Genomic DNA, 24,939 nt, shown 5'->3' with positions numbered 1-24,939 from the left:
CCAGCCTTGGAGTCAGGAGTACCTGGGTTCAAATCCGGTCTCAGACACTTAATAATTACCTAGCTGTGTGGCCTTAGGCAAACCACTTAACCCCATTTGCCTTGCAAAACCCTAAAAAAAACCCCAACAACAAACAAAAAAGTTACTAAGAAGAATGCTTTAAAAAGCAGAATTGACCAGATGGAAAAGGAGATAAGAAAGCTCTCTGGGGGGCAGAGCCAGGATGCCTACCAGAGAAGAGCCTCTCTTAGGTGCTCTGTCTCAAAACTTATAAAATAAGGACTCTAAGTAAGTTTTCAAAAGACAGAACCCACAGAGGGATCCAGTGAGAGAGTTCTCCAGCCCAAGGTAACCTGGAAAATAGTGGAAAGGCTCTGTTCCACAGGGTTAGAGGGGTTGCCCCTGCCAGAGAAAAGGAACTTCAGCTTCCTGGAGGCAGCTCCAGGGTGCTGGGAGCCGGCTCACAGCAGTGGGGGGAGTTTCCTGAGCTACACCCCGGGGAGCACCAGGCACAACTTGGAAGATCAGTGGGGGACCTCTACCAAAGCAAGCCCGTGAAGCCCAACCCTCAGGGTATTCAGCAAGTGTGACTGTGGCAGCCCAGATCCAGGAACCTGAAGCAGGAAGAGCCTGGAAGCAGGCAACTGAGCCTTTAATGCTTAGCTTACCAAAGGGAGGGGAGTGGAAATAGACTTCAGAGATTTGTCCTCTGTACCTGGAACAGGACTCTGGGGCCCTGACCACATTGAGATCCAGATCACAGTCTAGGCCCCCCCATAGAACAGCAGGGCCCCCCCCCACCTCAGCCCTGTGGCAGAGGGAGGCGCTTATGGTCATTCACAGACCAGGAGGGAAAACAGAGCCTCACACATGGAGATCATCCTTGTGTGTGGGGGAGTGTCCCAATAATACTCAAAAGCTCAGGAAGCACCCCAAAAACAGGCACAGGCTGGGGAACTGAGTAAACAGAAAAAAAGGGGAACACCATTGAGAAATACATTGTTTATGATCCCTAGAAGGATCAAAATACTCAATCTGAAGATGAGGAAGTACAAGCTCCTGCATCTAAAGACTCCAAGAAAAACAGAAATTGGGATCAGTCTATGACAAAGCTCAAAAAAGAGTTTGAAAATCAAGCGAGGGAGATAGAAGAAAAATGGGGGAAAAGAAATGAGGGACATGCAAGAAAACATGGAAAAAGAAGTCAGCAACCTAATCAAGGAGATCCAAAAGAATGCTGAAGAAAATAACATGTTAAAAACCAGCATAGGTCAAATGGATAAAATAGTTCAAAAAGTTATTAACGAGAAGAATGCTTTAAAAAGCAGAATTGGCTACATGGGAAAAGAGATAAGAAAGCTCTCTGAGGAAAATAAATCCTTCAGAAGTAGAATGGAACTAAAGGATGCTGCTGACTTTAAAAGAAGTCAAGATACAATACTTCAAAATCAAAAGAATGAAAAATTAGAAGAAAATGTGAAATATCTCATTGAAAAGACAACTGATCTGGAAAACAGATTCAGGAAAGATAATTTAAAAATTGGGATACCTGAAAATCATGACCAGGACAAGAGCCTTGACATCATTTTAAAAGAATTCCTACAGGAAAGTTGCCCAGATATCCTAGAAACAGAGGGAAAAATAGAAATTGAGAGAGTCCGCCAAGCTCCCCTGGAAAGAGATCCCAAAAAAACAACCCCCAGGAATATTATAGCCAAGTTCCAGAACTCCCAAGTCAAAGAGAAAATATTACAAACAGCCAGGACACAATTCATATGTCGTAGAGCTGTAGTCAGGATCACACAGGACTTAGCAGCAACCACATTAAAAGCTTGTAGGGCTTGGAATATAATATTCAAATGGCAAGAGAGCTCAGAATGCAACCAAGAATCAATTACCCAGCAAAACTGAACATCCTCTTCCAGGGAAAAAGATGGCCTTTCAATGAACCAGGGGAATTTCAAATGTTCCTGTTAAAATGGACAGAGCTGAACAGAGAATTTGATCGATATTCAAATACAGGACTCAGATGAAGCATAGAGAGTGGAAGAGAAGGGTAAAGAATGAGGGACTTAATGATAATGAACTACATGTATTCCTGAATAGAAAAATGATATTGATAATATTCACAAGAAACTTCTCATTTAATAGAGCAGGTAGATATAGATGAAACATAGGAAAGAGCTGAATTTGAAGATATATTGTAAAAATGGAGTCAATGGTTAAAAGGGAAATGTTATGGGAGTAAGAGAAGGGAGAGGTAGAATAGGCTAAGATATTTCATATAATAAGATTTTTTTATTACAATGAGCTACTGCAATGATATGGAGGGGGGGAAGATGAGGGGGAATGAGGGAACCTTTGCTCTCATCAGAGGTGGCTAGGAGAGAAAACAGCATATATATTCAATGGGGTATAATAGCTAGAGTAAGAAGGAGAGAAGGACAGGAGGAAGGGTGGGGGATGTGAGTGATGGAGGAGATGGTGGACCACGGAGGAGAGTGGTCAGATATAACACATTTTCTTTTTTACTTCTTTACAAGGGGCTGGGATTGGATGGCCTGTCCAGGACCACAGGGCCGGGTGGTTTCTGGACCTTAGGGGAGGTATGTGGGCTCAGGGCCTCTTGGCCCCAGGGCTGGTGATCAGTCTGCTACACCACTCAGCTACCCTACAACACATTTAAGAAGAGGGACAGAATGAAAGGAGAGAGAAAATATAGTATATGGTAGTGGGGAAGTACGAATGGAGGGAGTTGCAATCAGCAATGGCAACAGTGGAAAAATATGGAAGTAGCTTTTGTGATGGACTTACCATAAAAAATGTGATCCACCCACGACAGAGCTGGTGGTGTTGGAACACAGATTGAAGTACATTCATTATTATTATTATTATTATTATTATTATTATTATTATTATTATTATGGGGGTGCAGGACAGATGGGGTTGGGTGGCTTGTCCAGAGCCACACAGCTGGGTGATTATTGGGTGTCTGGGGCCAGATTTGAACCTGGGTGCTCCTGACTTTCAACAAAATAGGGGAATTTCGAATGTTCCTGTTGAAACGACCAGAGCTGAACAGAAAGTTTGATCTTCAAGTACAGGACTCAAGTGAAGCATACAGAGAGAGTGATGAGAAGGATAAATTATGAGATATAATGATGATGTACCACATATGTTCCTGCATGAAAAGATGATACTGATAACACTCATATGAACCTTCTCATTTAATAGAACAGGTAGAGAGAACTGAATTTGAAGGTATAATATATATTGTAAAAATGGAGTAAATGGGTGAGAAGGAAATGTACTGGGGGAAAAAGGAAAGGAGAGGTGGAAAAGACTAAGATATTTCACGTAAATGAGTTAAGAAATAGCTTTTGCAATGGTATGGGGGGTGAGGTGAAAGGGAATGAGGGAGCCTTCATTCTCATCAGAAATGGCTCAGAGAGGAAACAGTATACACATTCAATAGAGTATAGAAATCTAGAAGAAAAAGGAGAGAAGTGGGACAGGGGGAGGGGAGGGTGGGGTGTGGGTGATAGAGGAGAGGGTAGATCATAGGAGAAGATAGTCAGATATAACACATTTTCTTTTTTTACTTTTTTGCAAGGTGGTGGGATTGGATAGTCTATCTGGGACCATGGGGCCAGGTGGTTGCTGGGTCTCTGGGATAGGATGTAGGCATGGAGCCTCTTCACCCCAGGGCTGGTGCACTGTTTGCTGTTCCACTTTGCTACCCTACAGCACATTTCTGAAGAGGGACAGAATGAAAGGAGAAAGAAAATATAATAGATAGTAGTGGGGAGGAATGAATGGAGGGAATTACAATCATCAGCAGCAACTGTGGGAAAATATAGAAGGAACTTCTATGATGGACTTATGATAAAGATGCGATCCACCCCAAAAATAGAGCTGATGGTATCAGAACATAAACTGAATCACATCTTTTTCTTTTTTTTTCCTCCACTTTATTTCTCATTAGGTTTTATATTTTCATGGGGGGAGGGGTATTATGTTTACTCTTACAACAAGAATGTTTTAGTAACGTATAAATAAATTAAAGAAAATTTTTTAAAAAAAATTTAAAGAGGGGGTTGCTAGGTGGCGCAGTGGATAAAGCACCGGCCCTGGAGTCAGGAGTGCCTGGGTTCAAATCCGGTCTCAGACACTTAATAATTACCTAGCTGTGTGGCCTTGAGCAAGCCACTTAACCCCATTTGCCTTGCAAAAACCTAAAAAAAAATTTAAAAAGAATAAAAAAATAAAAACTTGGGAGGTAAAGATAAATAATATTTATACTATTTTATAAATTAAAAAACTAAAATTCAACTTGACCAAAATCACCCAGAATTTGTAAATGGGTGACAGAAATGACTCCAAGTTCAATGGTGATTTATAATACTTCCTCTAGATCAAGGCTGCCCAACCTTACTTTTAAAAGTTTTTATTGAAACAATAGACAATATATCTTGATTTGCCATTTTAGTGAGAGCTCTGTGATAGCTTGGTTTCATTTACTAAGGCATTTAATAAACCCACAGGCAGCCAGATAAAGTTGCTCTGTGGGCTCCATGCTGCAGTGGCCACATTTTGAACTGCCCTATTATAGATAAAGTATGAAATGGCTAGCAAACCATCCATTTAATCACTTTTTGATTTAGGGGTCAGAAGCTATGTTCTAGAGAAGGAAATCAAGGAACAGGGAAGATAGGACAATGATTGAATCTATGATTTCATTAGTATAAAGAACTTCAAATGAGGAAATTCCTATTACAAACACAGGCCAGCAAATCCCATGCAATTTAAAATCTTAATAAGTCGTCTAGAAAACAGAGATTAAATGATTTGTACAAGTCATAAAAAGTATGTGTCAGAAAAATTCCTGGCTTTGAAGCCAATTCTCTATCCACTATATACCATGTTTTTTTTTTGTTTTTAGGTTTTTGCAAGGCAAATGGGGTTAAATGTTCTGCCCAAGGCCACACAGCTAGGTAATTAATTACTAAGTGTCTGAGACCGGATTTGAACCCAGGTACTCCTGAATCCAGGGCCGGTGCTTTATCCACTAGCCACCTAGCCAGTCCCATTTTTTTTATAAGCAATCTTACTCCTTTCCCATTTTTTTCCCTTTGCCACCTATAAAAGTCACTTTTTTAAAATGCCTCAGACATATTCTATCATTTCTTAAGACCAATAAATCACTATTGAATTTTGTTATGCATTTTCCCATGTCAAATCCTCAAAGTCCTAAAGAGTTACAGTGCTCAAGACAGATCCACCAAGAAGACAGGAATGATAAAGGGTCAACATTACTTCTAATTCAAAACTGTAAAGTCACTTTACACTGTAAACAATGTCACTAAAAACTCATATAGAGTTCTCTGAGAAGCAGAAAGTGTTGTTTTCATAGGAAGGTTGAAACTGCTAACACTCACCTAGAATGAGATGCAGCTTGGTCTCTGTCTGGAAAGCATAATGCAGCGTCACCAGGAAGGGCGAAAGCCTGATGTGCTCCAGCACCTGCCGCTCTGTCTTTGTGTGTTCTGCTGTCTTGGCTTTCTGAACAATTGTAGCTTTTTTCAGAACTTTCATAGCATACAGCTTTCCAGCATCATGACCACTTATTTTACGAACCAGAAATACTTTTCCATAGGCTAAAATCAAGAAAATGAAAAAAAAAATTCAATAAATGCAGAACAATTAATTGCTGGAAAAAAACACAATCATCATCACATATGTATTCTTTATAGGTGCACAGGAAAATCAATTTCAATACTCTTTGGAACAAAGTCTTTTAATAACTTCTTTTACCTTGACAGTATATCTATTTCTAACTAGAACTTTTAGTGTTTACACATTTAACCACATTTGACAGGGAGATTTATGCCTAAACTCCTCTGCTTTGTTATTCTCTCCTCAATTATTTTTAGCTAGAGGAAACCTTCCACCGTTATTATGGCAAACTAACCACAACCCCTTCCTGGAACTAGGACATTTTAGATTCACATAAAATCTCAAAGTATCAATCCATTGTCATCATCAATAAATAAGAGACAGATGAAATATATGACCTTTTGAAGAAGTTGGGGAGATGTTGCCAAATATTACTAACACCTGATTTAAAATATGAAGAATATCCTTGACATCAAGAAACCACTCTATATACATAAACAACTTTTATCTACTTCTTTTAATGAGAAAGAAGAGACTAGGAGTGGAAAAGGAATAGGAATTTCAATCACCTACCCCATTTATTTGAATAAAATTAAGTAGAGAGGCAGATTAAAATTTAAAGTGGCAATTTCTTCATTTTGTTCAAAATTTAAACTCAAACAACATTTCCTAGTTAAACTAAAATCAGGAAAATGAGGGTTTTGTTAACAAGGGTGTTAAAACAAAAAGTAACATAAAAAGAGAAAACCTTTTTCAGATTAGAATATCTATATGGCTCACTGATCTGCCATCTTCATGAACACAGATAGCTCTTAAGAGTTACAAGTTAACACAAGAGGAAATGAAAAGAATAAAGAACAAGGAGCATTAGCTTGGACATAAGAGGAAATTTACTGGGATATGGCAGCTATCTTCAAGTATATGACAGTTCTCATGGGAAAGAGATTTGAACATTGTGGCCTAAAAGACAACTAGGAACAATGGAGGGAAGTTGTAAAGAAACAAATAACAATTTTACCTACCCAAAAGTGGAATAGAATGCACAAAAAGCAGTGGGTTTTGCAGCATTAGAGATATTCAAGCTACAGACTGTTTGACTATTGATCTGATTTGATCTACACTGATTTGATAACATGATAAATGAGATTTCCTTTTTTTTGGTACTTAATAGACTGAATAAAACTTTTGAGCTCCCATCCAAGTCAGATGTGTATTTCCAACCACACATTCCATTTAATTTTTAACTATGACCCCATATTCAGTTTAGTAGCTATTTGTTTGTTTTTAGTTTTATTTTTGAAAGGCAATGGGATTAAGTGACTTGCCCAAAGTCACATAGCTAGGTAATTATTGAGAATCTGAGGCCAGATTTGAACTGACTCCAGTGTTGGTATTCTATCCATAGTGCCACCTAGCTGTCACAAGAAGATATAAAAGTACTGGACTCCCTGAAAAACACTTAAAAAAATCTTGTACACCAAATTTTCAAAAATCAAATGAAAATTGACTAGATTTTTCAGAACCAGAAGAAAGTGTTAGAAGGGAAGAAATTGGTGTGTATGGGGGCAGTTAGGTGGTACAGTGGATAGAGCACAGGCCCTGGAGTCAGGTGGATCTGAGTTCAAATCCAGCTCAGACTCTTAATAACTGCCTAGCTGTGTGACCTTGGGCAAGTCATTTAATCCCATTGCCTTAAATAAATTTTAAAAAAACTTTTTTAAAAAAAGAAAAAAATGAAATTAGTGTATATGAGAATATAAAATGGAGGAAGTAGTGGAAGAGTGGAAGAAATGACTCTCACTCTCACCTGAGATGAGCAAAGGAGTGAACACACACATCCACACTAACAAAAAGTTAAGTGTGAGATGAGAGAAGATAATGCTGGGAATGAAAGAGCTGCAAGCAAAGAAAATTTCCTGATCCTGAAGGGAAGATTAAATGGAAAAGAAAAGAAAAGGACAAAAAGGGAAAAAAATCCAATTACAATCTAAGAAGTGCCTTGGATTGCTACTTAGGTAACTGGGGAGTGGTTAACTAAAGCATTAAATAAATGTAAGGGAATACTATCATGTCATATGAAATGAAGAAAGTTTCCATAGGAACTGATACAGAATGAAGTCAACAGATCCCAGGGGAAAAAAGGCTACAAGATCAATGAAAACAACTGTAAAAGAGTTGTGAAAGAGTTAAGAACCCTGATCAAAGAAATGACCAACTATGCTCTTAACAACCTATGATGGCCTTGATGGACTCACCCATTCCATCGGTGCAACAATCAGGGGCAATTTGGGGCTACCTGCAATGGAGAATACCATCTGTATCCAGAGAAGCAACTGTGTTGTTTGAACAAAGACCAAGGACTATTACCTTTAATTTAGGAAAAAACCAAAATAAAACCTGATCTCTTATTGTCTGATCTTGTTCTCTCTTATACTTTATGTTTCTTCCTTAAGGATATGATTTCTCTCTCATCACATTCAATTTGGATCAATGTATACCATGGAAACAATGTAAAGACTGGCAAACTGTCTTCTGTGGGAAGGAAAGTAAGATTGGGGGGAAAAATAGTAAAACTCAAAATAAATAAAATCTATTGGAAAAAAAACCCTATGATGGAATCCTGGCCTCAGACACTTAATAATTACATAGCTGTGTGGCCTTGGAAAAGCCACTTAACCACATTTGCCTTGCAAAAACTTAAAAAAACCTATGATGGGGCAGCTAGGTGGCACAGTGGATAGAGCACTGGCCCTGGAGTCAGGAGGAACTGAGTTCAAATCCAGCTTCAGACACTTAATGATCATCTAGCTGTGTGACTTTGGGCAAGTCACTTAACCCCACTGCCTTGCAAAAACCAAACAATCCAAAAAGATCAAAACCCATGATGAAGCATGTGAACTCCTATGTGACAGAAATGGGGAGCACAAGGGCAGAAAGAGGAAAAAGATCATTGTGCAATTTCACTTAGTTTAAGAATACTTATTTGTTATACGGGTTTTCATCCCTTGTTTAATTGGGAGTTGGGAAGGGGAGTAGAGCAGAGAGGGTTTTTTATTGGATATGCAGTAGAGATGTCAATTAAAAGAGGGGGAAAATGAAGCAAAAATAAAAAGAGCATATATATTTCTCAATTATTTATGGCGTCCTTACAATAAGGCAGGAAAGTAAAAGTGTCAAACAAATCTTTTGCTAAACACAAAAACTTAAAATTATGCAACAAAGGGCCACTGAAAAAAATTAAAAATTAGAGACAATAACTTATTCCTAAAGAACTGTGGGTAAAAAAAAAATCACAGAAATGACTCCATTAAAGAAAATGACAGAAAGATAACATATTGAAATTTTGGAGATTGAGCCAAACACTATCTCTAAACACGTTCATCAACAACAACAAAAAAAGATCAAATAAATGAATAGGATATAAAACCAAAAAATATAAAGCCAGTATTTTTAAAATCCAATTAAATATCAAAGTAAAAATTTTTTAAATTAAAGAAAAGATGACAACCAAATAAAATGAAAAAGGTGAATTCATAACAAATTAATAAAAAATTATTAGAAATTATTTTATCCAATTAAATGCCAATATAACTGACAATATAAATGAAATGAAGATTTGCAACAATTAAAAATGAAAAGGTTAACAAAATAAGTAAAAACTTAAATCACTCAATCTGAGAGAAAGACATTGGATAAATCACAAATCATATCTAACTTTTCCCATTTATTTTCCTTATAATTCCTTATAATTTCCTTATAATTTCTTTGGTGATAGAAAGACTGGCTACAAAGTATACAAAGAATCATATTTAGGAATGAATCTCAGTCTACAAAGAAAAGTAATTAGAAATACATAAAAGAAAGATATATATCTGAGAACAAATGGATTTACATGTAATTTTTAAGAAATAATTTAAAAATGATTTTAGCATTACAAAAATTATTTGAAAAATTTTTTAAAAAGGAATCTACCAAATTCCTTCTATGATACAAATAAAGTTTTGATACTTAAAGTACCAGGGAGAGCTGAAAAGAAAACGACAAACCAATAAACCTAATTGATGAAAAAAAATTTAAATAAAATAAAGAACAGTAAATTTATTACAAAGACTACAGGATCACTAAGTGGGATGTAAACCAGTTGAATCAAGCTTGAGTCAACACTAGGAAAACTATCTACAAAACTATCCAAAGTAATAAGAAGAAAAATAAAAATCTCATTATTAACAGAAGCACAAAAAGATTGACAAAATATAATGCTCATTTTTTATTTAAAAACAAAAACAAAAAACAAACTTAGAAATTTAGGAATAAACAGATTTTTTTTCCCCTTTTATATGGCAAGTATCTAACTAAAACCAAGAGCCATCATTATATGTAATGGGAATAAACTAGAGCAAAGTTTACCAGTAAGATAAAGTAAGATCATGGATAAAGTTAACATGTCCATTATCACCATCACCCTTTCATGTAGAACTAGAAAAGCTACTCATAATAAGAGAGAAGATAGAGAAATTGAGGGAGTAAGAAGAGGAAACCAAAGTATTTTTTTTTAAGATGATCAAGTTTGGAGGGGCGGAGGCAAGATGGCGACAAGAAGGGATCCAGTCTTAGGCGCTCTCTCATAAAACTCATAAGCTAAGGACTCTAACTAAACTTTCCAGACAGAACCCACAAAGGGACCCAGAGAGGCAGTTCTCCTACTCAAGGTAACCTGGAAAAGAGCAGAAAGGCTCTGCTCCCTGGGTCGGAGAGGCGGCCAGCCAGAGGGGTGGCCTACCAGAGCCAAAGAACTTCAGGCTCCAGAGGCAGCCCCAGGGCACTGGGAGCCCCAGCTCGCAGCAGTGGGGGAGTCTCCTGGGCTGCACCCCAGGGAGCACCGGGCACAAAGTGGGAGAACAGCAGGGGACCTCTGCCAGAGCAAGCACGTGAAGCCCAGCCCTCAGGGCACACAGCCAGCAGCTTGGTCTTTCGGCAGCCTAGATCTGGAAACAAAAGCAGGCAGAGCTGGTAAGCAGGAACCCCCAGGGCATGAGCCCATTGAGCTGAGGGAGGGGAGTGAAGAGAGACTGTGAGCTCTGTCCTCTGCCCCTGGAACAGGACTCTGGGGCTCTGAATACATTCAGATCCTGATCCCAGTCTAGGTCCCCACGTAGAACAGCAGGGGCCCCCCCACCTCAGCCCCGTGGCAGAGAGGGGCGCTTATGGTCATTCACAGACCAGGAGGGAGGACAGAGCCTCATACACTGAGACCCTTGTTGGAGTGCCCCAAAAGCTCAGGAAGCACCCCAAAACCAGGCCCAGGCTGGGAAAATGAGCAAGCAGAGAAACAAGAGGAACACCATTGAGAAATATTTTGCATAAAAGCCCAAGAAGGATCAAAATACTCAGTCTGAAGATGAGGAAGCACAAGCTCCTGCATCTAAAGACTCCAAGAAAAAAAACAGAAATTGGACTCAGGCTATAGCAGAGCTCAAAAAACACTTTGAAAATCAAATGAGGGTGTTGGAAGAAAAACTGGGAAAAGAAAGGAGACAGATGCAGGAAAAACATGAAAATGAAGTCAGCAGCTTAGTCAAGGAAATCCAAAAAAATGCTGAAGAAAATAGCATGCTAAAAACCAGCTTAGGTCAAATGGATAAAACAGTTAAAAAAGTTACTGAGGAGAAGAATGCTTTTAAAAAGCAAAATTGGCCAGACAGAAAAAGAGATAAGAAAACTCTCTGAGGAGAACAAATCCTTCACACAAAGAAGAGAATTCAGGGAGATTGATTAATTTACCAGAAATCAGGAATCAATACTTCAAAACCAAAAAAATGAAAAATTAGAAAAAAATGTGAAATATCTCATTGAAAAAACAACTGATATGGAAAACAGACTTAGGAAAGATAATTTAAAAATTATTGGAATACCTGAAAGTCATGATCAGGAAAAGAGCCTTGACATCATTTTCAAAGAATTACTACAGGAAAATTGCCCTGATATTCTAGAAGCAGAGGGCAAAATAGAAATGGAGAGAATCCACTGATCCCCCAGAGAAAGAGATCCCAAAAAAACAACCCCTAGGAATATTATAGCCAAGTTCCAGAACTCCCAAGTCAAAGAGAAAATATTACAAGCAGCCAGAAGGACACAGTTCAAATATCGTGGAGCTGCAGTCAGGATCACACAGGACTTAGCAGCAACTAATACTGGAAGCTCATAGGGCTTGGAATATAATATACCGGAAAGCAAAAGAGCTTAGAATGCAGCCAAGAATGAACTACCCAGCAAGGCTGAATGTCCTCTTCCAGGGAAAAAGATGGACTTTCAATGAACCAGGGGAATTTCAAATGTTCCTGTTGGAATGGCCAGAGCTGAACAGAAGGTTTGATCTTCAGACACAGGACTCAGGTGAAGCATGGAGATTGGAGGAGAGGAGGGAAATATGAGGGACTTAATGATGATGAGCTCCATGCAATCGTGCATAGAAAAATGACACTGATAATACTCATATGAACCTTCTCAGTAATAGAGCAGGTAGAGGGAGCTTTTATACTTGAAGCACAGGAGAAAGCTGAATTCGAAGATAAATTATGGTGTAAAAATGGAATCAATAGAAAAAAAAGGGAAATGCAATGGGAGAAAGCAAAAGGAGAGGGGGGGAATAGGCCAAGATATTTTACATAATAAGATTTTTTTTTATTACAATGAGCTATTGCAATGATATGAAAGGGGGGAGGCAAGGGGGAATGATGGAACCTTTGCTCTCATCAGAGATGGCTAGGAGAGGAAACAGCAAATATACTCAATGGGGTATAGACATCTGGAGTAAGAAGGAGGGGGGAGCAGGGGGAAGGGGTGGGGATGTGAATAAAGGAGGAGAGGATGGACCATGGGGGGAGAGTGGTCAGATATAACACATTTTCTTTTTTACTTCTTGGAAGGGGCTGGGATTGGAAGGCCTGCCCAGGACCATAAGGCCAGGTGGATTCTGGGCCTAAGGGGTGGTATGGGGGCTCAGGGCTTCTTGGCCCCAGGATCAGGGATCTTTCTGCTGCGTCACTCAGCAACCCTAAAGCAGAGTCAGAGTGAAAGGAGAGAGAAAATATAGTACATGGTAGTGGAGAAATACAAAAGGAGGGAGTTGCGATCAGCAATGGCAACGGTGTAAAAATATGGAAGTAACTTTTGTGATGGACTTACCATAAAGAATGCGATCCACCCATGACAGAGTTGTTGGTGTTGGAACAAAGACTGAAGCACATTTTTTGTTATTATTTGGGGGAGGGTGCAGGGCAAATGGGGCTGGGAGGCCTGCCTGGGACCACATAGCAGGGTGATCTTTGGGTGTCTGAGGCTGGATTTGGACCCAGGTGCTCCTGGCTCAAGGACCAGTGCTCTATCTGCCACCCAGCCACCCCTACTATTATTACTATTTTATTTTATTTTGGGCTTTTTTTCCTTCTTTTTTTTTTACAGGGCAGTGGGGATTGGGTGGCTTGCATGTCACACGGCTGGGTGATTGTTGGGTTTATGAGGCTGGATGTGGGCTCGGGTGCTCGTGGCTCCAGGGTTGGTGCTCTGTCCATTGTGCCACCTGGCCATACCTACAATTATTACTATTATTTTTTTTAATTTTAATTTTTTTTCTCTCCCCTTTACTTTTTCACCCAAGCAAGTCTATATTCACGGGGGGGAGGGGTATTTTGTTTACTCTTAAACAAGAATATTTTATTAATGTAAAAAAAACATTTGTACAAAATGAGAATAAAAAAATAAAAAAAAGATTAAAAAAAAAAGATGATCAAATTTGCTGGAGAACCATAGACAGTTGGAAGGCAGGGAGTTAGTCCAGCAGTTAAGCACTGAACCAAGAATCAGACCTGAGTTTGAATCAGACATAAGACACTAGCTGTGTGACATTGGGCAAGTCAATTAATCTTTATTTGCTTAATTTTTTCAACTATAAATGGAGGATAACCTCATATGGCTATAAGAACCAAATAAGATATCTGTGAACTGCTAAGTACATAATTACTATATAATGGTACTTATAATAACTATTATTCAACTAAAATTAATTCAAATAATAACTGGATATAAAATAAATATATAAATCATTGTCATTTCTACATATTAGCCAAAAAGTTCAGCAGAAACAACAATCTCAATTAAAATAATTACAGAATATATGAAATGCTGGAGAATACATGCCAAAATACATACAAACTATATAACTAGTACAACAAAATATACTTTACATAAATACAAATCTAAATTAAGTTGGAGAAATATTAACTGAGGAACTAATATGAAAAGAACTATAAAATATACCTTAGACATAAGTAGATAGACCTAAAAAATTGGAGAAATATAAATTGATCAAGTAGGTCAAGCTAATATAATAAACTTTTTATTACTACCTAGATTTATTCATTCAATGACATAACAATTAAATTGCCAAAGAACTGCTTAATAGCATTAGAAAAAAAATGAACCTAATTTATATGGTGGAACAAAAAAGGGCCTCAAGATAATTAATGATATAAATGACAAGAAAGGAGGTCTAGCAGTACCAAATCTTAAATTACACTACAAAGCAATTATCATTAAAATGATTTGTTATTGATTAATTAATGTAGAGACTGATAGGAGGAAAAGATTATATACAACAAATGAGAAGGAAATGAACACAGAAGCCTAGTCTTTGATAAATACAAAGACCCTATCAAGAAGAGAAAAATTTATGGTTAAAGAGGTTCCCTGGGATATTAAGAGTCTCTTACTTAAGTCCTAAAAATGACTTTTAAACTTTTCTTCCAAAAGGATTCCAAATTTGCCTTTAACATGAATTCTTGTAAATCATATCTAACTTTTCCATTTATTTTCCTTATAATTTCTTTGGTGATTTTCATAGAAAGACTGGCTACAAAGCATACAAAGAATCATATTTAGGAATGAATCTAAGTCTACAAAGAAAAGTAATAATTAGAAATATATATAATCTTACAATCTATATAATCTTACAACCATCAGATTGGCTAGGATGACAAAAAAGAGAAATGACAAATGCTGGAAAAACTGGGAAAACAGGCACATTAATGGTCTATTGGCAGAACTGTGAATTAGCTAACCATTCTAGAAAGCAACATGGAACTAGGCCAAAAACTCTATTAAATTATGCATTCCCTCTTTCCTCACAATTCTGCTACTAGATCTATATTCCAAAGATTTAAAAAAGGGAACAGAAATCTTTTTAATTATTTTTATTTATATTATTTTTATTTTTAGTTATAGTTTATTTATATTTATAGCAGCTCTTTTTTGTAGTAGCAAAGAAGTAGAAACTGAAGGGATGCTCATTAACTGGAGAATGACTGAATAAGTTATGGTACATGATTGTGATGGAATATTATTGTTCTATAAAAATGAATAAGAAAATGGTTTCAGTAGAACCTGGGATGGCCCATATGAACTGATGCAAAATCAGAAAAATAATTTATATAATAAAATTATAAAGAGCAACTGTGAAAGACTTAGTAAATTTGATCATCATAAATAACTACAATTCTAATGAAATTATGATGAAACATATTACCCCACCTTCAGATAGAGAGCTCATGTACTCAAAAATGCAGACTGAAGCATATTTTCTTTTCTTTTCTTTTTTTCGCAAGGCAATGGGGTTAAGTGGCTTGCCCAAGGCCACACAGCTAGGTAATTATTAAGTATCTGAGACCAGATTTGAACTCAGGTACTCCTGACTCCAGGGCCGGTGCTCTACCCACTGCGCCAACTACCCTCCCTTCTTTTCTTTTTTTTTGGAACATTGCTAATGAAAAAGTATTTTTTACATGACTCTACATATTTGTAACGAGCTTTGTTTTTCTTGCCCTTTCAAGGAGTTGTGGGAAAAGTGGGTAAGGAAAATAATTCAGAATTGAAAATTAAATTATACTGAACTTTTTTTTTAAAAAGGAGTAAATAATGTGAAATAAGACCAAAATGGTGAGTAAGGATGTGGGAGGCTTTAATTGTAAGACTGGAAATTTTGTGCTTTATCCTAGAGGCACCAAGGAATCATAGAAAATTTGGGGGGAAGACTGAGGAATGGTTTCGAGAGAAGAGGACCTAGAAATAGGAATATCAATTATGGGGCCATTACAGTAATTGAAGCAAACGGTAACAAAGGAATAGAAACCTTTCTAAGGAGTGAACTACTCATTAGTCATTGTTATAGGTAGGAAACCATAGATTCTATGACTCTGAGGGAGTCATTATGCTAAATTTGTCAATAAGGGAATAACATGTTGCAAATTATAAGAGAATTAGATTGGCAGCAGGAGTCAAGAAACAATGGAGAGACAATTTAGATGAGGTTCTGGTTAAATTCAAGGAGACCAGATTCTGAATTAATCTTAACTAAAAAATTATAGTTACTATCTATATGAAGGCTAGTTCCCTCTGCCTCCCAAGACTTTACTTAAGAAAGGAAGAATAAGAGACATTATTTCCATAAGAGAAAAATTGAATTAGGGGATGAAAAACAGAAAAGAAGAAAAGAATACTTCCAAGTTTTGTGGACAGAAAGGCCTGAAAAAATGAACAATACAACCAGTTAACACGCAACTGATATGGCTAATGTGAAAATATGTTTTACTTGAGTTAATATGCATAACAGGTATTGTATTTCTTGCCTTCTCAATGTGTGGGGGATGGAATAGAGAAGGGAGAGAATTCAAAACTAGAAAGTGTTTTAAATTTAAAAACATAAAATAGGCTTCATTTGACAAATGTTATAATTGTTGACTACATAAACTCACATTAAAATATTTTATTTTGAAAGCAATACTTTCATATTATTTAGTTAATGTTATAACATATATAAAAATCAATTCTTCAGATATTTTTGTTTCTTCTCCAAAAAGAAGAATATATAAAAGATATTTTCTAAGGTTCTTCTTTTCTTCCAAGTGTTGTTAAAAACAGAAGTTTGTAAAAACGCAGTCTAATATTATTCTCCAAGATAAATAATTAAAATTTTTATATAAATTTAGCCTTTGTTATATTTATTTTTTAAAAATTCCCTACTCTAGCCATTAAATATGGAAATAAAATTCAGATATATGAAATGCTCCAGGCAATTGCTTTTAATGATTATATTTATAATTATCCTATATTCTCATAAATACTATGATCTACCATTCTGCCAATTTTATTCAATTCAACATTATTGAACATGTTGAACATGCCTACTACAAGTAAAGGATATAAACAAAAAAATTCCCTTACCTAAGTAGTTTTCATTCTATTCGGGGGGAAGAGGGAATAAGCATTTATTGCATGGCTACTCTGTGCTAGCCACTGTGATAAGTTCTTTACAAATATGATTTCATTTGATCAGATGAAACACCATGCACAAAAATAATAAATTGAACATAATTTATGAGAAAATGCTGATAAATAGATTTAAATGCCAACCTAACAGTTTTAAATTTTATTCTATAATCAACAAAGAACCCCTTAAGATTCTTGAGCAAGGGAGTGACACGGTCACAATCTCAATCTTGTACTAGACTCTTCACTCCTTTTCACTCAACATATCCAACTGGTTGCCAAATCTTGAAGATTCAACCTCTACAGTATTTCTCACATTCATCCACTTCAAGGAGACAGCTCAAGTCTCATCACTCCTTCTGAAGGTATGTCTTGATGATGCAGGGAAATGATGTAGAGAATTGTGAATAAGCAGAAAAATTTCTTTTCCAATGTGTGGAGTTGAGATTCTGCTTCCCTTGGACAGTTGATTGTATCCTACCTCCCCTTGACCCTGTTGTAGCTTATCCTCCATTTCTACCTCGACTAAACTTTGGCCTGGACATTGTCAGTTAGGAAATGTGTTAAAATTGGACATCAAGTACCTTGAGACAGAAGGACCAGCACTTTGGAAGTTACTGACTACGAGGTGAAAGACCACACCCCAAGGACCACCTCAGTTCACCCTACAACGGAGGGGTATTTAACAGGAGAAACTGCCCCTTTGAGCTGGCTTGTTTCTTCTGGCCTCACATCCAGGATAGGTTTTCCTTTGGCTCTTCATTATACCATGTGGAGCTCCTTGGGCTTCACTTTGGGTTAGCCCAAGCTTCATGGCTGCTTGCCCTTTTCTGTCTCCTCTTTCACTGTCTGTCTCTGTCTCTCCTCCCTCCCCCTCTCTCTCTCTCTTCTCTTTTTCCAAAGTTCAACTGAGCCTGCCAGCCAGCTTGCCAAATCCACGTGGCTTTTCCTTAAACTCTTAACTTTACCTATCATGTTCTTATGTATTGTAACTACTTTTAATAAATTTTTATGTTCTTTCCACCCTTGCTTTCCAGAGTCTGAATAATGATTCCTCATAGGGAGAACCGAACTCAAGTAGCAGCTACATTGATTGGTTGGTCTCAGTGTCTGTCTGTCTGTCTGTCTGTCTCTCTCTCTCTCACACACACACACACACACAAACACACATCCTTCTCCCCTCTAATTTATCCTCCACACAGCTGCCAAATGATATTTCTAAAGCATTAGTTAAGTCATACCCAAATAGTTTCAGTCTCTTTATTGCCTTTAGGATCAAATACAAATATCTTTCTCTGAAATTTGAAGCCTTTCACAATATGGCTCCAAACTGCCTTTCCAATGGTCTTCTACATAATTTCCCTTCACACTTTGATCCAGGTAATCTGGCCTTCCACTTAGCCTTTATTCAAACAAGATATTTCACCTTCTCTTTCTGAATTCTTAATTTACTTCAAAGATTAGCTTTGATGATCACTTTCTGTATACAGAAGGTCTTTCCTGGTTCCCCTCTCCTCTAAATGCTAGTGACTTTCCCCAATATTACCCCCAGTATTTATCTTGTACCTACCTGTTGTTTCCTCCAATAGGTTGTAAACTCTTAGGAGGTAGGAGTTATTTCACCTTTGACTTTGTACCTTAGTACCTAGCATAATACCACGGAATAAAGTAGACATTTAATAAATGCCTGTTGACTGGTTACTGGTCAGACCTATACCTTAAGAATAATAATGGGGCTGCCTATGAGAAAGCTCACAGTGAATACCTCTGATTTTCTTAATGAACTAGGAGGCAAAGTTGTTTTCAAAAAAGGGAAATATTACCCAGTCCTCAGCCCTCTCACATTATGAGTGTCCATGTTCAAACAAAATTTCTCTTCTGTTTTCAGGCTACAACACACTTCCCCTCCCATTGTATTGCATTCGGCTGTAGAGTACAATATTTGTCAATAGACACAAAATGAAGCTAAAATTTTTTTAAAAAGGAGAGTGGTTTAAATAGCTTGAGAAGAGAAGATCTGGAATAGATGCTGAAGTGTGATAAAATCACAGAATCATAAATTTAGATCTAGAAGGGATATCAGAGGTCATTTGGTTCAAATCCCTCACTTTACAAATGAGGCAACTTAGGTGCAGGAGGCTAAGTCACATGTCCAAGACTGCAGAAATGGTAAGGATACAAAACTTGAATATAGTAAACATGTTTCTAGCACTTGCAAAATTATTTTACAACAACAGAATTAAACTTATAAACTTATGTTATAGCTTACAAATATCAAAACTTTAAAAGGTTTTATTTTATGAATTTCTAATTAAAATTATGAATATAGATGATAATAATTTGGTTTAAATAATTATTTGAAACAAATATAAAACAATATTTCTATAATCTAAGATGTAATGTCTTAGGAATTTTTTAGAATCTCTGATACTATGCCAGATCTGTTTGTAGAGAGATACTAAGAACAAGGCCTGAATTAAGAATTGAATATAGGTTGAAACAAAGGTCAGAGTTTAATCATGAGACAGAAATAAAAAAACTAAAGAAAAAGAACCAAAAAGAATTTTTTTTAAAAAAGAGGCAGTCAAGCTCAGGAATGCTATTGTACTCTGTGTCTTCTTTATTAGCACTAGACAATCATCAGATCACAAGATAACAATGAGAAGCCCTGGTAGGAAGGTTTCTACAATGGACCCTAGTGAGTTAGAATAGCAATAATATCCCTTCCTGATCCTAAGAAGGAGACAACAGGAACACAGAAAAAGATAGTTCAGACAAAGTTTATACTCTTTATATATCAAATATAATTAAAATCTGATATCCTTCATGAGTTTTCAGGGTCTTGGCCACAAACAAAAAAAGAAAATTAACAATCATATACAAAATTGCACACAAATTGCTATATTAAGATTAAGTACATACCAACCTCAGTATATGAGTCATAAAATCAAAGAATTGGGGTGCAAGAGAAAAACAATATTAAAAACATGAAGAAAGTAGTGGAGGAGCAAGCATCACATAAACTTCACTTATCTGAAATATATGACAATAGCGACAGAGGAACTGATGATACACATCAACTATCTAACACAGCAATGAGATAAACAGGAAAGGATAGCAAAGGTGAGGGAGAGAAAAAAACAGAGAAAATCATCAAAAAACAAATTTCCAGAAAGATTATATATATATGACAAGGCTACTGTGTAAATTTGCTTTGTTTGTTTAGACTTACTTGATGTAAGAGGTTTCCCCCCACCCCAGAAGGGAGAAGCATTTGGAGAGAGGAAAAGTTATCAATAATGATTAAAAAAACTAAAAGGAGACATCGAAACACAATGAAAATGCACAGAAGAGAATATAAAGGAGACCAGAGAAAATAAAGGCAAGTAGAACATTTTAAAAGTAATGAATAGAATTATGTTATGTCTAAGTAGGGTTTTTTTTGGATTTTAAAGATAAAAATTTTAAACATAACCACAAAATGCCCATACTTTAGTACAAATGCAGTAAAAAATTCATAATATCCCCCAAATTCCTAGACTTAAAGAATTTAGGGGGAAAAAAGACTGTTTACATTGAGCTCCAGGCAAACTGTCCTTCTCAAAAGAGGAGCAGAGGTTCTTCACACAGTTATTCTCTATATCTTACATCCCCATTTTTGCCTTTGCATTGGTCATCTGCCATGTACATATTTCTTCTAGAAAATTTCTCTTCCTTCAAGACTCAATGTTAAGTAAAACCAAATAAATGAAACCTATCCACCATCCCCTACAATTCCAAGTGCCCTCTTTACAAACTATTTCTATTTATTATGCATATATTTCTTATCTCTCCTGTTTCAATTTGAGCTTCTTAACAGAAGAGTATATTTCATTGTTTTTATTAATATCCCCAATGACTAGCAAAATCATTGGCACACAGTAGAAGCTTAATATACGTCTCTTCATTGAGAACTTGGTTACAAACTTAATGCTGGAAAAATATTTATGAGCAAATATCAATCTGAAAAAGCAACCTAAAAATCTTACCTCCTGTTCCAAGAACCTTCAGAAGTTCAAAATTTTCAATTCCCACTTTCTCCGCATGTCCTGTTAAATTGGCTAAAATGTAAAATCAAGAAAAAAAACATGTTATAAATCTTGATTTACCAAAGTGAATTTCTAACACTATCAGATATCAAAAGACTGTTAAATTTAACACAAATACATAAAAACATTTAAAAAGTAAATTAAATTTACTACTCTTAGATGGAATCTTTAACATTTTTTATTTTTAAATTTTAACACAGGGGAAAATACAAAAATAAATAAGAGATTGGACTAAGATTACTAGATTCAAGTACTAGTCTGGTCACTAGTCCAGTGTGACCTTAGACAAGTCACTTAACTTGTGACTGTCACTCTTAGGGCTTCATTTTTTTATTTCTAAAAATGATGCCAGAATAGGGCTATGCAATCTCTAAGGTTCTATTCAATTCAAAAATCCTATGAAAATAGGTATGAAAGAATATTTTAAAAAATAAACTATATGCACTCACAAAATTATTCTTTTGCACAAATACTTTAAAAATGTTCCTTGCTATCTCAGACTTGCTAAACTTAAATAGTTTAGATAGGAGGGATAATTGTTAGAGAATAGAGGGCAACTAGACAGTCTCTTCATACATCATTACTGCTCTTAAATACTGTGATCTGGCCAAACCTGCTCAAAATTTTCCTGCAACTATTAATAAATTTTAACAAAATATCTGATCCTATATGTTAAAGTTCTCAAACTATATCCTTTAAAGAATTAATTCTTGGGGTGGCTAGGTGGCGCAGTGGATAAAGCACCGGCCCTGGAGTCAGGAGTACCTGGGTTCAAATCCGGCCTCAAACACTTCATAATTACCTAGCTATGTGGCCTTGGGCAAGCCACTTAACCCCATTTGCCTTGCAAAAAAAAAAAAACAACTAAAAAAAGAATTCTTACAGTTTTTAGTAATTCTTTACTAATTTAGTAAATTAATTTAGTAATTCTTACTAATTTTTGCAGTTCAGCTAACATGTTGTGTGGAGCAGTAAATAAGTAATGTTTATTAAGATTGTACTGTGTAGATCTGTCCAGGAGTTTATAGGATCATAGATTTATAACTGAAAAAGATCTTAGAGGTTACTGGACATCAAGATAACACTAAAATGATAGCTAGAGGAATCATAATTCTGTTTTTAAAAAAACTCTTTATGTTCCAAATCTAAAGCATATTTTTAACTACCAGTTAGTTCACTCAAAATTATTAAGCATCTGTTGTCCCATTCTAAAATAATGACATTATCCATTTCTAACTAAATGTGTTCAGTCACTTGACTATGATTCCATCTGCAGTTTTCTTTGACAAAAATATTAAAATGATTTGCCATTTTCCTCTCAAATTCAGTTTACAGATGAGGAAACTGAGGCAAAGAGGATTAAATGACTTGCTCAGAGTCAGACAGCTATTAAATGTCAGAGGCCAGATTTGACTCAAAGATGAGTTTGCAGATTGCAGATTTGGCACTCTATACACTGCCACCTAGATGTGCTTTACTAACTAGTCTTATCTATAATATTTATCATGCCTAATAATATAAATTAAAATATATTTAATGAGTCATCTGTTTACACATGGCAAAGACTACATTTCATTTTTATTTCCATACCATTTTTTTTGCAAGGGAATGGGGTTAAGTGGCTTGCCCAAGGCCACACAGCTAGGTAATTATTAAGTGTCTGAGGCCAAATTTGAACTCAGGTACTCATGACTCCAGGGCTGGTGCTCTATCCATTGCACCACTGAGTTACCCCCATACCAATATTTTAGTCATGGAGAGGGTCCTGAAAGGTACAAGTTTCTAAAATTATTTCTGCATACCACAATTAACCATAATCTTGTTAGTCCCTGGACCTTTGCCATCTTGAGAATTAGAAGTAAACTTCCCCTCACAGTGTACCCAACTAATACTTTCCTTATTAATTTTACCTATAATAATGTAGATAAAATGGACCCTCTTTCCTTAAGGTATATTTTGAAATATATGTAGTCCAAATGCTATTACCTAAGTGGTAACCTAAGTCTTCTTGATGGTCTCTGGATTGACTTCTTATGCTGTATATGGGATATGTTTTTTAAAATAACATTTCTCGGTTTCTTTGGTTCAGATCTATGATTTTGTTGGTGTGGAAATTTTTAGAGAAGAAACTTCCATCATCAAAGATGCCATGCAACACTTCCACAACTTAAAGAATTGTTTAGGGGCAATGAGAGGACAAGGAACTTGTCCAAATCACAAAAACCAGTATGTGTCAGAGCTAACATGTTGTGTGGAGCAGTAAATAAGTAATATTTATTAAGATTGCACTGTATACATCTGTCCAGGGGTTTATAGGATCATAGATGTATAACTGGAAAAGATCTTAGAGGTTACTGGATGTCAAGATAACACTAAAATGATAGCAAGAGGAATCAATTCTGTTAAAAAAAAAAAACCCTTTATGTTCCAAATCCTGGTTCTGACACATATTTTTAATTCAATGAGTCGAGTTATCTTTCATTTTCATGATATTTAATTTAAAGAAACATTACAACTTCAATTTCAATAGCATCAACAAGTAGTAACATCCATCCTTCAAATTGTTAAAGTTTCTAAATTTTGATTTTGCTTTGTTTGAGGATGGAGATTACAATGGATAGAGGCATACAGTCTTTTTTGACTTGTTAAAGAATCACAGATTGAAAAAGTTTGGAAAATCATTGGCCTGCACTAAAAATTGATGCTACACTACTCCACATAGCAATTTCAGTGACAGGGGAAAAAAAGGTATAAATAGATATAACTTAAATTTCCATGGTGTTGGATTTCTAGGTAAGATAGGAATTTAAAAAACTGTAGGGAAGACACAGCTCTCTCAAAGGTAGAGTCATGAAGTGAACAGTGCCAAACAAAATAAATATCTTTAGAAGATGGATCATAAAGGAAAAGACAGAAGGGATTTAAAAAAAAAAGGAAAAAAGAGTAAGAACTATAGAGCAAAGGTTGGACTATTGAAAAGAATAAGAGTTAAGGAGTAGGAGAAAACTTTTTCAATTATAGATTACTAGAGTTGATCAGATTCCTTCTCATTTAGCACTTCTCTCTTCATTGTAAAGAGTCAAGCAGGGAGTAAAGAGAAGAAAAAGTAAAGTATTTAGTAGAGGAAAATAACAATTAACAACCATAACTATGAAAATAGATGGAACTGATTCACCCATAAGATAGAGGATTTTATCAAATTGCATTAGTAAAGTAGAATCCAACAATGCATCATTAATAAGAAATACTTTTGAAACATAAAGATTCAGAAAAAAAGCTGAAGGGCTGTAGCAGAATTTATTATTCTTAGGGTGAATTTTAGAAAGCAGGGGTGGCAACTATGATTTCAAACAAAGCAATGTTATAATAGATAATTAAGACACTAGCAGAAAAATGCATTTTGGAGACAATGGCGATGAGATAATACATACTTAATATATATTATCAAATAGCAGAGAAGGAAAAGTTAATAATAATAATATAAAGAGAAATAGAAAATAAACTATAACAGTAATTTTAATATGCTCCTTTTAAATCTAGAAAAAACTAACAAAAAATAAACATATAAAGACCTTAGTAATTTTTAGAAAAGTCATATACTCTCAAAAGTCTTAGTATAAGTTTAAGTTTTAAATATAAGTTGAATCAAATCTTTTCAGATGTCCTATATAATAGATCTCTGTTGATGGAAATAAAAAGTTTACATATTCTTCAACTGCAAAGGATACCTGTCCAAAAAAAGCAAACTGTACAAGGGCATAAAAATAAACTCAAACAAATAAAAACCCCCAGAAATATGAAATATATTATTCTTTATCAACCACACCACAATATATATTCAAAATGAACCTTTGAA

General features: G+C 35.9%; 1 protein-coding gene across 3 annotated transcripts in view; it reads right to left on the bottom strand.

The window, feature by feature from the left end:
* The window catches only part of RPS6KA5 (ribosomal protein S6 kinase A5), a 238,733-nt gene that overhangs the window by 153,026 nt on the left and 60,768 nt on the right, over nucleotides 1–24,939 (bottom strand). For all 3 annotated transcript variants that reach the window (XM_074235503.1, XM_074235501.1, XM_074235504.1), the window contains exons 2-3: nucleotides 21,024–21,095; nucleotides 5,439–5,657 (exon numbers count right to left, since the gene is read on the bottom strand). In XM_074235503.1, the coding sequence (XP_074091604.1) occupies nucleotides 5,439–5,657; nucleotides 21,024–21,095 (291 nt within the window). The remainder of the gene's footprint in view (nucleotides 1–5,438; nucleotides 5,658–21,023; nucleotides 21,096–24,939) is intronic.

The sequence above is a fragment of the Macrotis lagotis genome, chromosome 4, assembly GCF_037893015.1.
Source record: "Macrotis lagotis isolate mMagLag1 chromosome 4, bilby.v1.9.chrom.fasta, whole genome shotgun sequence".
In the NCBI taxonomy this organism is placed as follows: Eukaryota; Metazoa; Chordata; class Mammalia; order Peramelemorphia; family Peramelidae; genus Macrotis; species Macrotis lagotis.
The sequence above is the reverse complement of the archived record's forward strand: the minus strand, read 5'-3'. Positions and strand labels throughout refer to the sequence as shown.